This window comes from Halyomorpha halys, unplaced genomic scaffold, assembly GCF_000696795.3.
Source record: "Halyomorpha halys isolate HHAL.00 unplaced genomic scaffold, Hhal_1.1 Scaffold1204.1, whole genome shotgun sequence".
NCBI lineage: Eukaryota > Metazoa > Arthropoda > Insecta > Hemiptera > Pentatomidae > Halyomorpha > Halyomorpha halys.
The window spans coordinates 121,264-135,238 of record NW_027106833.1 but is presented as its reverse complement, the minus strand read 5'-3'; the positions used below and the strand labels follow the sequence as shown (position 1 = coordinate 135,238).

The 13,975-nt window shown below is 31.4% G+C and overlaps 1 protein-coding gene across 1 annotated transcript in view; it reads left to right on the top strand.

Moving 5' to 3' along the window:
- The first annotated feature begins 351 nt into the window (after positions 1–351).
- The window catches only part of LOC106688778 (uncharacterized), a 27,061-nt gene continuing 13,437 nt past the window's right edge, over positions 352–13,975 (top strand). Inside the window, exons 1-2 of the mRNA XM_024362391.2 lie at positions 352–605; positions 5,232–5,493. Of these exons, the coding sequence (XP_024218159.2) occupies positions 603–605; positions 5,232–5,493 (265 nt within the window). The 5' untranslated portion in view covers positions 352–602. The remainder of the gene's footprint in view (positions 606–5,231; positions 5,494–13,975) is intronic.

Genomic DNA, 13,975 nt, shown 5'->3' with positions numbered 1-13,975 from the left:
TACAGTGGACTTCATTATAACCCTTAAAATAACTACGGGTAAAAGAAGAAAGCATTACAACTTACATCTTTTGTACTCAATTATTACTTGTTTTTAATGGTACGAAAAAAAAAATATTTTTTAAGAACATTTAAATCATAACAATTATAAGTGTGATTTTTAGTCTTGTTTATAAAATTCTATGTTTTATTCAGTGGTTTTAATCTAGTGAAAAGGACGAGATTCATATTATTTTGGATTAAATTTAGTTTTAAAATAGTTTGTATGTGATTTGCACAGGACCTTGTCTTTCCCTTATGTTTAGGAATGAAGGTGCCAGGAGAGACTCCTCTCGTTGTTGTATAACAGTAATTGTGATCCCAGGTTCAACAATGATATTATTTGTTTGGTTATTGTCCTCACTACACCTAGCTATATATTTATAATGACAAAGATTGTGATCTTCTAATAAGAACCTTCCTGTTACAACAGCCCTCCCAGAGCGAGGCCCGCAGATAGAGGGCGGTAAGCCGAGGTACCAGATCGGGGACCTGGTCAGAGTCAACTGTTCTTCTGGACCGTCCAAGCCGGCCGCTCAACTGCAATGGTACATCAACGGTGTCATGGTAACTTAGTTCTTTATATCATTTATATATCCATTTTTATAGAAAAATAAAAATTTATGGATAGTTATCAGAATGTTTTAGCAGTTTTGTTATTGTAGATTAACCACAATGATTTAATCAGGAATCGATAATAGTTCAGGTTCACCGATTGTCCTAAGAACACCGTTTCTTGAAAAATAAAATTAATATCATTGATCTGCAATAAAACTCAATATGGGCTTTTCAATATTTATTACTTTACCATTTAATATTCTTCGCTCAAACATTCCAAGCTATTATCCATAAATTCTACTGTATATTAAATCAATTATTATCCGAAGCGTTAGTTTTTAACACTATTTGTGTATTATTAAATATATATTTTAATTTTATAATTGAATTTCTGTGCTAAAATAACAGCTTTTAAATGGATCATGCAGTATGGCAATATTTATAACTGAGTAGTTCAGTTCTAAAGTTAGGCCCATTTTGTCACAAAATGGGTTAGACATTTAGACTCTGTTATATAGTTTCATCATATATGTCACTCTAAAGCTTTTTCGTTAATCGTGTTTGAAAGCATTTATATGATTTCGAGTAACTACAGGAGTGCTTAGTCGGCCAAATTAAGTGGTGCTAATCACAGAATATTGCGACCACGTGACCCTGAAAAACTTCACTAGGCGTGTGTTAGCTTTTACTGTTGATTTATGTTGTTATGAAATAATGGGTTTTCGATTTCTTCAAAAATCTTGCTGTAGACCTTGCCTTGTTTGTAACTGAACTACTCGATCGATTTACAAATAATTTCATAATCCCAATTTTGTTTTCACTTTTCAAGATACATATAATAAATATTTGTGACTACAATAGTGACGAATATAATAATAAAAAAATAACTCATCATTGAGATACGAAAATAAAGTAGGTTAGGGCTTACAGGCTTTATTGACTGCTGATATATCCATATATTTCTTTCCATCTCAAATTACGAATTTAAACATTAGTATACTTAGGCCGTCCTTCCTCTAAGGATCACCTATACTGACTAAAATAGCACTCATAACAGTAAAAAAAACTCCAAAAGTTTCAGAGTGGTGTTCTGAGACGTATTATAAAGCAGTCTTCTCAGAGTAACTGACTACATTCATAGAACACTTGGACTGCCGACAGTGACATAATTCATATCACACAGACGCATCAATTTCTTTGACAGTTTCCTACACTGCACTAACCCACTATTCCAGAGACCAATAGAACGGCCAAAAATGTCGCGAACACACATGAACAGCCCCAGACTCGACAGAGGACTATCAACTTACTACTTACAAGACAACTGGTGAGCCCCGCCATTAGACAACAGACAAATTTTTTCCCATCCATAAGCTGTCATATTTCCTCAGTCACCTCATAAAATGTAGTCAAAGAGATTGATTTGATCAATTCACCAATCCTCACTCTAATATCAAACCCAACATATCCAAGGGGCTAAGAAATAAAAATAAAAAAATAGTGAAAAAATATATCACTCCTTTCTCCAGGATTATAGTAGTAAGGAATTCTCAAAAAAGGACACAGAATCCGTTTCTGTGCTGGAAATATAAAAATACCACAATTGAAACAGAAATCACCCACTATATTGATATATTTCGCCAGAGGTTTTTTTTTCAGATAATAAAAACAAATTAACCATTTTACTGCTTATCCATAAATTTAACGGAAATAGAAATGATATCTACTGTAATAAGTTAATAATGTAAATCACACAACAATTATATCCTAGCAAAATGTTGCTTACATCACTGATGTTCCATGTAATTAAGCATTATGACTTAAAAATCTCCTATATCAGAAACAAGAGACCATCGTTTCTTTTTTCATTGCGATTTTCCTATTCAACAGGCATAATTACATCAGGCCACATATATGCTGTTTTTGAGCATGATACGTTTTCACTTAGGAGTAGTAGTTTACACGGTATTTGCTAAAATAAATCGATTTAGACAAAATTTTAGGTGCGAAAATTCGTATTCATATTTGAATATCATGAAAACTACCAACCCTACGAAGACACATGTAATAAAGATCTTGATAGTATATTTAACTAGCTTTAATTTGAGTGCTGGTAGACATCTGTACATCATATGGTTCTTGAGATATAATTTTTCATAAGTTAAATTCTCTGAACAGTTAAAAATCAACATCTTCTTGATTATCATAAAAACTACTACTCCTACGAAGATAAACATAATGAAGTACTTTGTAGTAAATTAAATTATATTTAATTTGTGTGTTATAAGACATTTGTACGTCGAATGATATTTGAGATATAGATTTCTCAAAATAAATTCTCTAACTAAAGATTATTCAGTACATCTTAAAAGAAATGTTGCTTTTTAAAAATCTATAAATCGGGAACTATTGAACGTGAACGTGAGAGCTCATATTTTGGAATATTCTTCTTTAAATGATGATCTATTAGGTGTTTTATTATTGTTAATAGTTTTAAAGATGTGGTGCTCCAAAAAAAAACATTTTTTTAAACGTTTTTGAAACAGCAACTATTTTGTATTCCACCTACCTGCTCATGGACTAGTAATACAGTTTTCATTAAATTAATCAAAAAATGGAGTGAAATAATAGGATTTTTTTTCTTATTGGTCTCTTGTACTATGGTACAATATTTCATTCGCAACAAACGATCACTAAATAATTCGCGTTGAAATAATCTCGAAAAGATCAAATTTCAATAATACAATGACCAATGAAGGCGATATCAGTTACGTTGCCGTTGTAAAACGTGAATTATAGCCCGACTACGGAATGGAGCGGTATTAAAAATAACAGCCTTAGACGAGGGAACTGTCGGGACTCCTGATACAGTATTCATAGCCAATGCGGTACCTATGCGTACTAATTTATATTTCTCTATAAATCCCTTCTTTTTTTTTCTGTACTCCTTTACAGATTTATCACACGCCCGCATTCACCGCTGCAAAAAAAAAATAAATAAAAGGAAAAAAGAAAGAAAAAAAAGTCAGTATGTGCTTCTGTAACAAAAATAATGCCCGGATCATTCGCGATTTGGAATAAATATAAAATTCTGTAACATAATGTTAAGAAATTACGTTTTTTTTTTAAAGTAAATAATCAGCAAACTTAATATTTTATAATGTTCAATTAAACTATAAATTGAAAAAATAGATATGAATTATTTTAGTATTAAAACACATTACATTCAATATATTAGTAATTTCCCTCATTGATAGAGAAAAAAGTTATTTAAAAAATATTGTGTTGCCCAACTGTATTGGGTAGCTAAATTCACAACATACTTATACCTAGTTTGGCAATATTTTTTTTTTTTATGTTTGATAATGTATAGGCATAGTATAGTGACTTTATAACATATAATATTAATATTTTTTTTTCTCGTTTTAGTTCTTTTATTATTTCCTTTCAATAGTTTAAAAACTTGTTTCCTACATTATTTAACTATAAATTTAATTATATTTTCTCCCTTAACCTAATAAATCTTTCCATTTTATTTTCTCTTTACGAAACGTAGAATAAAATCTAAATATGAAACATAAACAATAAAAGATGAATGGAATATGGTCCGGGTGCGGTAAAAAAAAAACTCAAATAGTAGATAATTATACTATTTTATTGAGCCAACGTTTCGCCCCACGTTGCAGGGCTTCGTCAGGGCTATTTTGACGGCAGTCAAAAATAAAGTCAAAAATAAAATTCACTTTATCTTTGACTGGCGTTAAAACAGCCCTGACGAAGCCCTGCAACGTGGGGCGAAACGTTGGCTCAATAAAATAGTATAATTATCTACTATTTGAGTTTTTTTTTTTTTTACCGCACCCGGACCATATTCCATTCATCTATACACACGGTCAATCAATAATCTTCTAATAAATAATAAAAGTTTAAAAATCATATTTTCACACATATGTACTACACAACTAAAATATTTACTATAAGCATTAATTTTCTTAGTGGTAGTTCGATGCAGCGGATACATGTGTAACATCGAACGGCTGCTGCACACCTATATTGCCTAAAATACAGAGGAAGGTGGAATTAAATAAATAATATATATGACTGTAGAATATGTCTCTTGAGGAAATATTTTGCAAGATGATTTGGAAAAGCAACAACTAGAAAATAGTTCAAGTAATTTCCCAACCCAATAAAGGGTCAGTAACCCAATTTATTGGATTGTGTTCCCCAAATAAGGCCCCCTGACTTCCTGACCGATGCCTTATCTCCTTTTTTCTTCTTTAGTTAATTATTAAATCTATTCATGTTTTTTATGTATCATATTTTATTTTTACTAACAAGAATTTATTATTTGAAATAAATAAAAAAAGGTATTTTAGAGGTAGCTAAATTAAAATCATATATTATGTTAATTATAAGAATATTATAAGTAATATCACTATGCAAATAATACTTTTTCTTAAAGAATATTTTATCTCTATAATGTTTGATAAAATCTACACATTGCTAAATGAAGCAATTAAACTTTCATTTTGATACTTCATTTGAAACTGTGTGAAGCGTTGTAGAAAAATATATATAAATATGTTATATTTGGTATTGCTCTTCTACAGGAGTATGTTATGTCTTTTGCAGGCTAACCATTCCAACGTTAGAGGACCACGGATAAGGGTTGTGGATCGGGAAGGCCTGGAAGAAACCCTTCTCGGCCTGGAGTTCCGGGTTGATAGGAGGCACTTCCAGAAGGGAGACCTGAAGCTGAAGTGTTTGGCCAGTATCGGTACAGTCTACTGGAACTCGAACGAAGAGAGCGTAGAAGGAGAGCGGCCTCAGAGACCCCCGGCACTCGAAGTTAAGGACACCAAGCCACACACCTCGAGGGCGGACAGAGTTTTAGGTCAGTATGATTGATATAGAACTATTTCATACAAACAATGAGATTACACGGTGCATCTTCACCGATTTTAATCAACTTTTGTATTGATACTGCATCGAAAAAATATTGTCCATCATCCAATAGTTAGCAGGGAGCTGAGAATAAAAAATTAGAGACAAAGAGAAAAAATGCTGAGATTTGAGAAAAAATACAAACGTTAAATTGCTTTTTCACCAAATAAATGTAAAAAATATTTTAATTACTAAGTAAATTTTTCTATTTGAATTATAAATTATAAGATAAAAGTTTTTACCTTATTTGTTAAATGAGTTTTGTTATAACTTTATTATTATTTCAGAATTGTATACTTCCTTGTCCATTGGCCAAATTTCAAACCATATATCCAAAATTTGTAACGATACTCACTGTGCCAAGGGGAACTGCTTTCTGCCCTTCTTCTAATACTTTTTCAGGCAGTTTCAAATTTGCGACTGAGCGGATGGTGTCTTCTGGGATGATGCCGTTGCAAGATATTATCTCCGAATACACCTTTGGTTAAGTCTATGAAGTTACCAAAGTTCTTGGCATAAATCTTATTATTTCTTGATCTATCTGTTTTATCGTTATTGTCGCCGGTTGTGATGGCAATATGAATCACAAATCTATATTGCTCTTTTTGATTTGTTAAGGTGGTTGGATTGTCCATGTTGTAAATTACCGCTCTTTTGACTGCCTAGAATTTAGTGAATGTTTTTCGATGAAATTATCAATCGATTTCAATAGTTCTTGGTGTAGTTAGTTGTTTCTTTTTGAACCACTTGGATTCTGGCGCGATTCTTGGCTCCTTATTTTGGAATGATTGATTTTTTTTTTCTTTTTTGCACGGTTCCCAAATCCGTCTCCCAAATTTCACAGCTATACATCAGTAATGGCATTAATATGATTTTGCAAATAAGGATATGCAGTTTTAATCCTGAATTTATATTTATGATAGCAAAATCCCTAGCTAATCCCGATAGGTTTGGGAAAATTTAATATTGATATGTTGAATCTAATTAAGGCAACGATCGAGATGAAGTTCAAGGTACTTGATTGCTTAACTCCATTTCAATTCTTTACCTTCAAGAATCAGGCTGTTTCTGATTCAGAAGACCGAAAAGACAGAAAACTGCACGTTGATTTTGACTATTACAGCACATACTAGACAAACGTTCTAAACTTCCAACTTATTACAAAAGACTGATCTACATGACTGTAATAAGGCCGCTAGAATTGGAAGTTTAGACCGTTTGTCTAGTATGTGCTGTAATAGTCGAAATCGACGTGCAGTTTCCTGTCTTTACAGTCTTGTGTGAGGATTCCAGGTTAATCGATAGTCCAGATGTAGTCCAAGGTAGCGGATCTGTTCCACAGGGGTAAAAGCAAAATTATTAAATAGACCTGTAGGGCAGTCGGTAGGCTTACGACGAAGGGGTATTACAGATTTTTTAAATCATTTATTTATTGTTATTTACAACTGTATACACATATACACAACAAGTAAATTTGCTGTAGGTGAGATAGTGACATGAAACAAACATGTGGAGAATCTACCCATTGATAGAACTCCAATAACATATCTAGAGGAGAAGATCCCGAGGCCATCTTCTTTTCAGACGCTTAGGAGGATTATTAGGTAATGAAGGAGAAGCCAGGTTAGAAACAAGTGGATTTTGGTGGTTGGGAAGTTTTCCATGGAAGGAATGGTATCTGGTTCTGGCCAAAACGGCAACATATGGGACATTGAGGTCATGATGGATGACTTGATTTGTGACAAAGTAAGAAGCATTAAGGATATTACAATTTAAATATAATATAAAAATATGGGTCACACTAAAATTTCTGGATTAAGATAAGGTCTAGTATGGAACAATATTTACAATGCTAACTGAAATGAAAAATTTTATACGTATTTAATTGATCGTTATTTATCATATTTTTTTTAACCGCAATTCCAAATTTTTTTTGTTTAACTATTTAAATACAATAGTTTTTATTTCTTTATTTTTTTAGTTGGAATAGTCGACAGAGTTGAAGAGAGAGTCATGTTGTATTCGTATCTGAAACGATATTGAATCTATTCCCACACGAGCCACTTGAAATGTATTTCATGGAAATTCCGTTGTATAAATCTCGTATAGCCGAAACCCTCGGAACTGTGGTGTGGCAATTGTAAATATCAAACTAGTGTATAGTGTGTATGTAGTCTCAGCACTGAGGATGTCGATGGAATAACCAGTATAATGTATGTTGTATATGTGCATGAGGTAGTGGGAATAATATTTGTGAGTATTATAGGGAGATATTCCTTTATTCATTTATTTGTATACTACGCGCAATTTATATATAGTTTGCTGTTTTCTATATACTTCCAAGTTTTTTGTAACAAATTTACATCTTTTTCTTAGTTGATTCATTAGGATTTGATTAATTACAGAATAATTAAAACTATTGAAATAGCCAGGAGAATTTGTGAAATTTAGATATTTTTTCTTCATTCTTGAAATAATAATTTGCATTCAGTTTATTTGAAAGCATTCAACATTTTAGCTGTAGCACTGCAGTATTATTTTTGTCTCTAAAAATGTGTCATTAAATCTCTAATTAAAATCGAATACCGATAACAAGTAATTTGCTTAAAAAATATTTTTACCATGAAATAAATTATCGTTTATTTGACGTGGTAAAGGATTGTATATAGAAAATTTATTTTAAATTTGGGTGTTTGTTTTGTTTTGTTTTTTTTAATTTTGGTTATAACCTCACTGTACATATCAAACGAACGCGTGGGCTGCGAAGAAATTCCTAAAAATCTCCAAACATAAACTTTAATTAAAGGTTTTATTTTTATTTTTTATTAATGTTCGATTGCTAATTTACAACATAAGGGGAAAACGGGAAAGTGATAAATCCTTGATAGGTAAATTAAACAGGAATTTAATGCTCATGAATGTACCTTATTAGGTTCTATACCAGGAATATCTAACTGATACATGTGATTAATTCCAGATTGGATTACCGTTACATTCGTCACAGTCAGTGCAATGATACAGTAATATATGTGTGATATATATATATAATTATTTACTTTAACATAGATTTTTACTAAATGAGGAATTATTAATTCAGAAACGTTCATAATTGATATGAACATAGTAATTAAAATGACTAAAATAATACTTTTTTTACCTGATTAGAACAGAAATGGTATTAGAAGATAAAATTAAAATGAAACATATATTCAACATAGAAACATGAAATATTTATTCATGAATAGACATATTATGTAAACAAACAACTAATAGTAAATTCTTATATTAACAGCTAAATTATATTATGTAAGCCCTACATACATTTTTTCTGAAATATATCTTCATATAAAATTAAAATAGAACTTTTGACAATAATATCTAATTGTAAACAAATTATTATGATTTTACAATGCAAATATTGTTTATGAATAACTTCTTTTACAAGTTAACTTTATAAATATTGATTTTCTCAAATGTTCAATTTAGCTATAGTTATATAAACTTTGAACGTATCAGTTTAACATATATGTATTTAACTAGTGTTAATTTCTATTTCTATTTCTATTTTCAAACATATTTTAATTAAATAAATATATAATATATAATATTGACTATATTGATTCGGGATACCCTCTTATACCATACAATTTTCTTGATACTATTAGCATTTTACATTTTGGTAAAACAAACCGAAGGGGAAAAAAGAATAATAATAAAGGCTTAACGAACCCGAAGGTTCGATGCCGAAACCACCAAAAGCTCTCTGCATACATCCTTCCAGTGATGCCCCTCCATACCCAATTCCACTAAACCTGTTTTAACACAATCCTCCCATCTACGTTTCGGTCTAACCCTCGGACGTTTACCCGTTGGTTCAGTGTTTATTAACATTTTAGGGATCCGCTCGTTACTAAGCCCTACAACCTTACATGCCCATCTTATATGCCGCAATGCTTTAACTTGAATTATATTTACCGGGTGTAGGTCCCTTAATTCAGCGTTGGAAGGGGAAAGAATATTGAAATAAAATAAAATACGTAACATTGGGTAACATGAAATAGATCTCATTTATTTATATTTACTTTTATATATGTTTAGTTCTTTTGTTTTTTTCATATTTATAGCTTGTAGTTGTATTGTAATTACCTATTTCTGTGATTAGAAGGTAAAATGAGTTGGGGCAAGACTTGAAGAAATTATGTGTCAGTTTATATATGTGATTCTTTACGGTGTCTAAATTTAATTCAGAGTGCATTTTAGATATTCTAGTTTAATATAGATAGTTATTTGGCATTTTTTTTTAAATGTTTGAATTTTTTTTATATTGATTAAACTAGTAAAGCTCAATATGGGACAGAGATAAGTTAAGATGTGTCCTTAGTACCACTTTATATATCAATATATTTCTACTGAATAATTATGATTTTTTATTAAAGTATAGATACATATAATATAAAATTTTCCTTTTCGTTTTTAAATTTCGAATTGATGTGGTGGTTAAAAAATAGTTTGCTGCCAAAAGTGACTCCTAATTATTTAACTGTTTTGGCAAAAGAGACAAGGGTATTATTTTATGGTCGATGGAAGTATAGGTCATCGCTTCGTGAAAATGGTGGCTTCTGTTTTATCAATATTCAATAACAATCTCCACTTTTAGGTTATTTAGATGTTTTTTTAAAGCATCTTTCAGCCTGTTTCCAATATTGTCAATAGAGTTTTGTTTAATTTATAAATATGTATATATGTATATATTTGCACAAATATATATATCATTTATATAACAAAGGCATATTTTAATAAAAATTCAAAGATCTATGAAACTTTTATTCCTTGAAAACAGAATGTGTTTGTATTCTTAAGAGACCTGTAATGTAAACGGCTGACTTATTCCTAAAATCAAAAAACAAACAAGGCGAAAAAAGAAACCACCACAACGAGTCATAATTCCGATTAGCAATTCTGCCGGCTGGCGGGAACAATGTAATTATTTGCACTCCACATTGCTGCCTGGGGGGGGGGGCATCGATTTGGCCCCGGCAGGAATTTATCTTTGTAAAAAGAGATATTTCTTTCTGAATAGAAAATGATGGGAACAGCTGGGATAAATTTGCATCTTGTGAACTGTGAATCTTCTTGAATCGGGATCTTTTGTATATTTGGATTTTTTTTCCCTCTAATATTTTAGACAAAGAATTATTTTCATTTCAAAATATTCTGTTTTCTCTACTGTTTATCAGACAAGCCCGTATTCGATTACCTCTCTTTGTGGATCATAATTCCATATAAATATAATAAAGAAAATTTAATTTAATTTTTTTTATTTATATAATTAAACAAACACTGTCTCTTCCACCTAACTGCTTTACTCCTACTGAAGTATCAAGACAGATCATTAAAATGCCTAAAAATAAAGCTTCTTGTTACGACCTTATCACCTGGCAAAGGTACTTCAGAAAATCCTTAGAAAAGATTTAGAACTCCTCAAATTCCTAAACAATGCTACCTTACGTACAACTAAATGCCTTTTACAATGGAAATACTCCACGATTTTAATGATACATAAATCTACTAAAGACAAACATAGATCCGATTCCAAAAGACATATTTGTCTTATTCCAGTCTGCTTCAAAATGTTTGAAAAATTATTATATAAACATATTCTTAACATACTGACTGACCATCACCAGACCACTAATTTTTTTTTTCAATTATTTATTTTATGTAATTTATAACTGTACAAAATAATACAATAAGTAAATATGTTGTATGTTTCATATACACTTGAAAATCTTAGGAAGGAACCACCCATTGGTGGTACTTCAAACATTAATTTAAATTAGAAGGTCCTGTGGCCATCTTCATTTCAGACGCCTCGGAGGATTATCAGGAGTTTATTTATGAAATAATAAGTAGCATCAAGGATTTTACGTAGAATTTTGAATTGTAACGATTGGATGCGGGAAGAATTTGATGGTTTGGTGGAGCCCCAGAGCTCAATTCCATATGTCCAAATTGGTCTGATTATCGTGGTGTATACTTATTTTTTGTAGTGAATGGGAAGTTTAGATTGTTTGTCAAGTAAGTGTTGTAGCAATCGGAATCGACGAGCAATTTCTTGTCGTTTCAGTTTTGTGTGTGGATTCCAAGTAAGTATCTGGTCAAGATGGAGTCCTAAGTATCGAATCTGTTCAACAGGCATTATAGACCACTAATTTAAATTTCACTTGTTATATTTCACAACTCGGCAACTACACAGGGTCTTGGTCTTTACTTATATAGGGTATACTACCAAGGCCTTCTTTTAACTGAAGCCAATTCTTTCAAGCTTTCTTCTTTATTCTTTCAACTTAGTTCTGGAATAATTTGTTCATGAGAGCTTTTTTTTTTATTTGGAAAAGCTGAGCGAACTCATCAATGAAATCAATATTTGCATAGACCCCTCAAGGGTCTATCCTGACCTCTATTCTGTTCAGACGACAACATACTAACTGCGACGTATGCCAACGACATTGCTATCCATCACGAGATATACATGCCGCATTAACACCACAACATAGGCTAAGCAACCTTAGGCTACGCAACATAGGGTAAGCAACCTTAGGCTAAGCAACCTTAGGCTAAGCAACCTTTGGCTAAGCACCATAGGCTAAGCAACATAGGGTAAGCAACCTTAGGCTACGCAACATAGGGTAAGCAACCTTAGGCTAAGCATAGGCTAAGCAACATAGGGTAAGCAACCTTAGGCTACGCAACATAGGGTAAGCAACCTTAGGCTAAGCAACCTTAGGCTAAGCAACATAGGCTAAGCAACCTTAGGCTAAGCAACATAGGCTAACCAACATTAAGCAGCCTGGTACATAATGGAAAATTACGATTAATCACGACAAGTCACAAGATGTCACATTTACTCTACGACACAAAACATGTCCTTAAGTTTACATAGGAAATTGCCCTATGGCACAAATAAACACTGTAACTTATTTAGGACTTATGACAGAAGTTAGCCCCATGGATGAATGGGCCCACACGTTTTAAATTAGCCCTCAGGCAGAAAGTTGACGTCTATATTTACTTACTAAAACCCATGTGGATTTACGCCTGCAAAATTTATGGACCCACAAAAAAACACATAATCAAAAAATACAAACTATAATTATTTATAGGTTGTAGTTTCTATAATATTTAAAGCAATCTCACAAGTATAATTATACCAAATACAATATAAACTAGTTAGTCGTTCATCCAGATGTAGTCCAAGGTAGCGGATCAGTTCGACAGAGGTAAGAGTAACATTATTAAAGGACACTGTAGGGCAGTCGGTTGTTAAGTTTATTTTAATCCTGTGATGTCAACTCCGTTCTTCGAGTATCAAACGGTTACAACCAGTTTTACATTGTTGTTTTTTTTTTCACTATAATATGGTTGTTATCTATTTTTTTTTGTTTTTAGCAGTGACGAATGCCTGAATTTTAGGCCGAACCATTGACACAAATAAAATAAATTTTACTTAATTTAATTATTATTACTCTACTGACCATCATTTTCTCACATTTAATCTACGGTCAACAATAAACGTCTTATAGTTTTTTTCTTAATATGTAGCCCTCATTAAATTTATGATATTCTTATTTTCAATTAAGGGATTTCCCATTATATCTCAATATTAATTATTACAAAATTGAATGTTTGCGACAAGGAGAGACAGTTGAAGCGACCCGCTAATTAAGTGAATTAGTGGAGCAAACATGAGATTACTAAGGCTGCATGAGGATGTGGTCGCTTGTGGGTTAGGGCTGTTTGGTGACCTCAACCCATTCAAACACTCCCACCACTTTACCTTGAAAGAAATATAACACATTGGCATTTAAATTGTTTATTGCTTTTTATTATTAGAAATTTCAGTTTCGATGTTTGTCCTATCGGAACATATATAGCATAGTTAAAATAAAAATCTATTACGTATTACATATAAATATAGTTAATTACAAAATTTTTACACTATACCGTAAGATGAAATTCATCATTGTACATTTCCAAACAAATATAATAAGTGGAGTCCATCTTTCATAATTCATAATAATTATAATCCAAATAAACATGGAGAAGATTGGTTCGGACGGCCAATGATCTATGAGGTCTGTAGAGCAAAGCGAAAAAAAAACATATAAACAGTAATATTATTTCTCTCATAGCAAATAATATACATCGTGAATTTTTATTAATGTGATAAAAATATATATAATTTATACATTTAAGAAATATAGTAATTTATGATATAAAAAATAGAGTAGAAAATAAAAACAGCATAACAATAATTTTTATCAACATACTAAATGTGTCATTAGTAAATAATTTTAGTTTCCAACATCTAAATCAAACGAAATATAACAAACATAAGTAATAATTGATATAGAAAACATTAAAATATATAT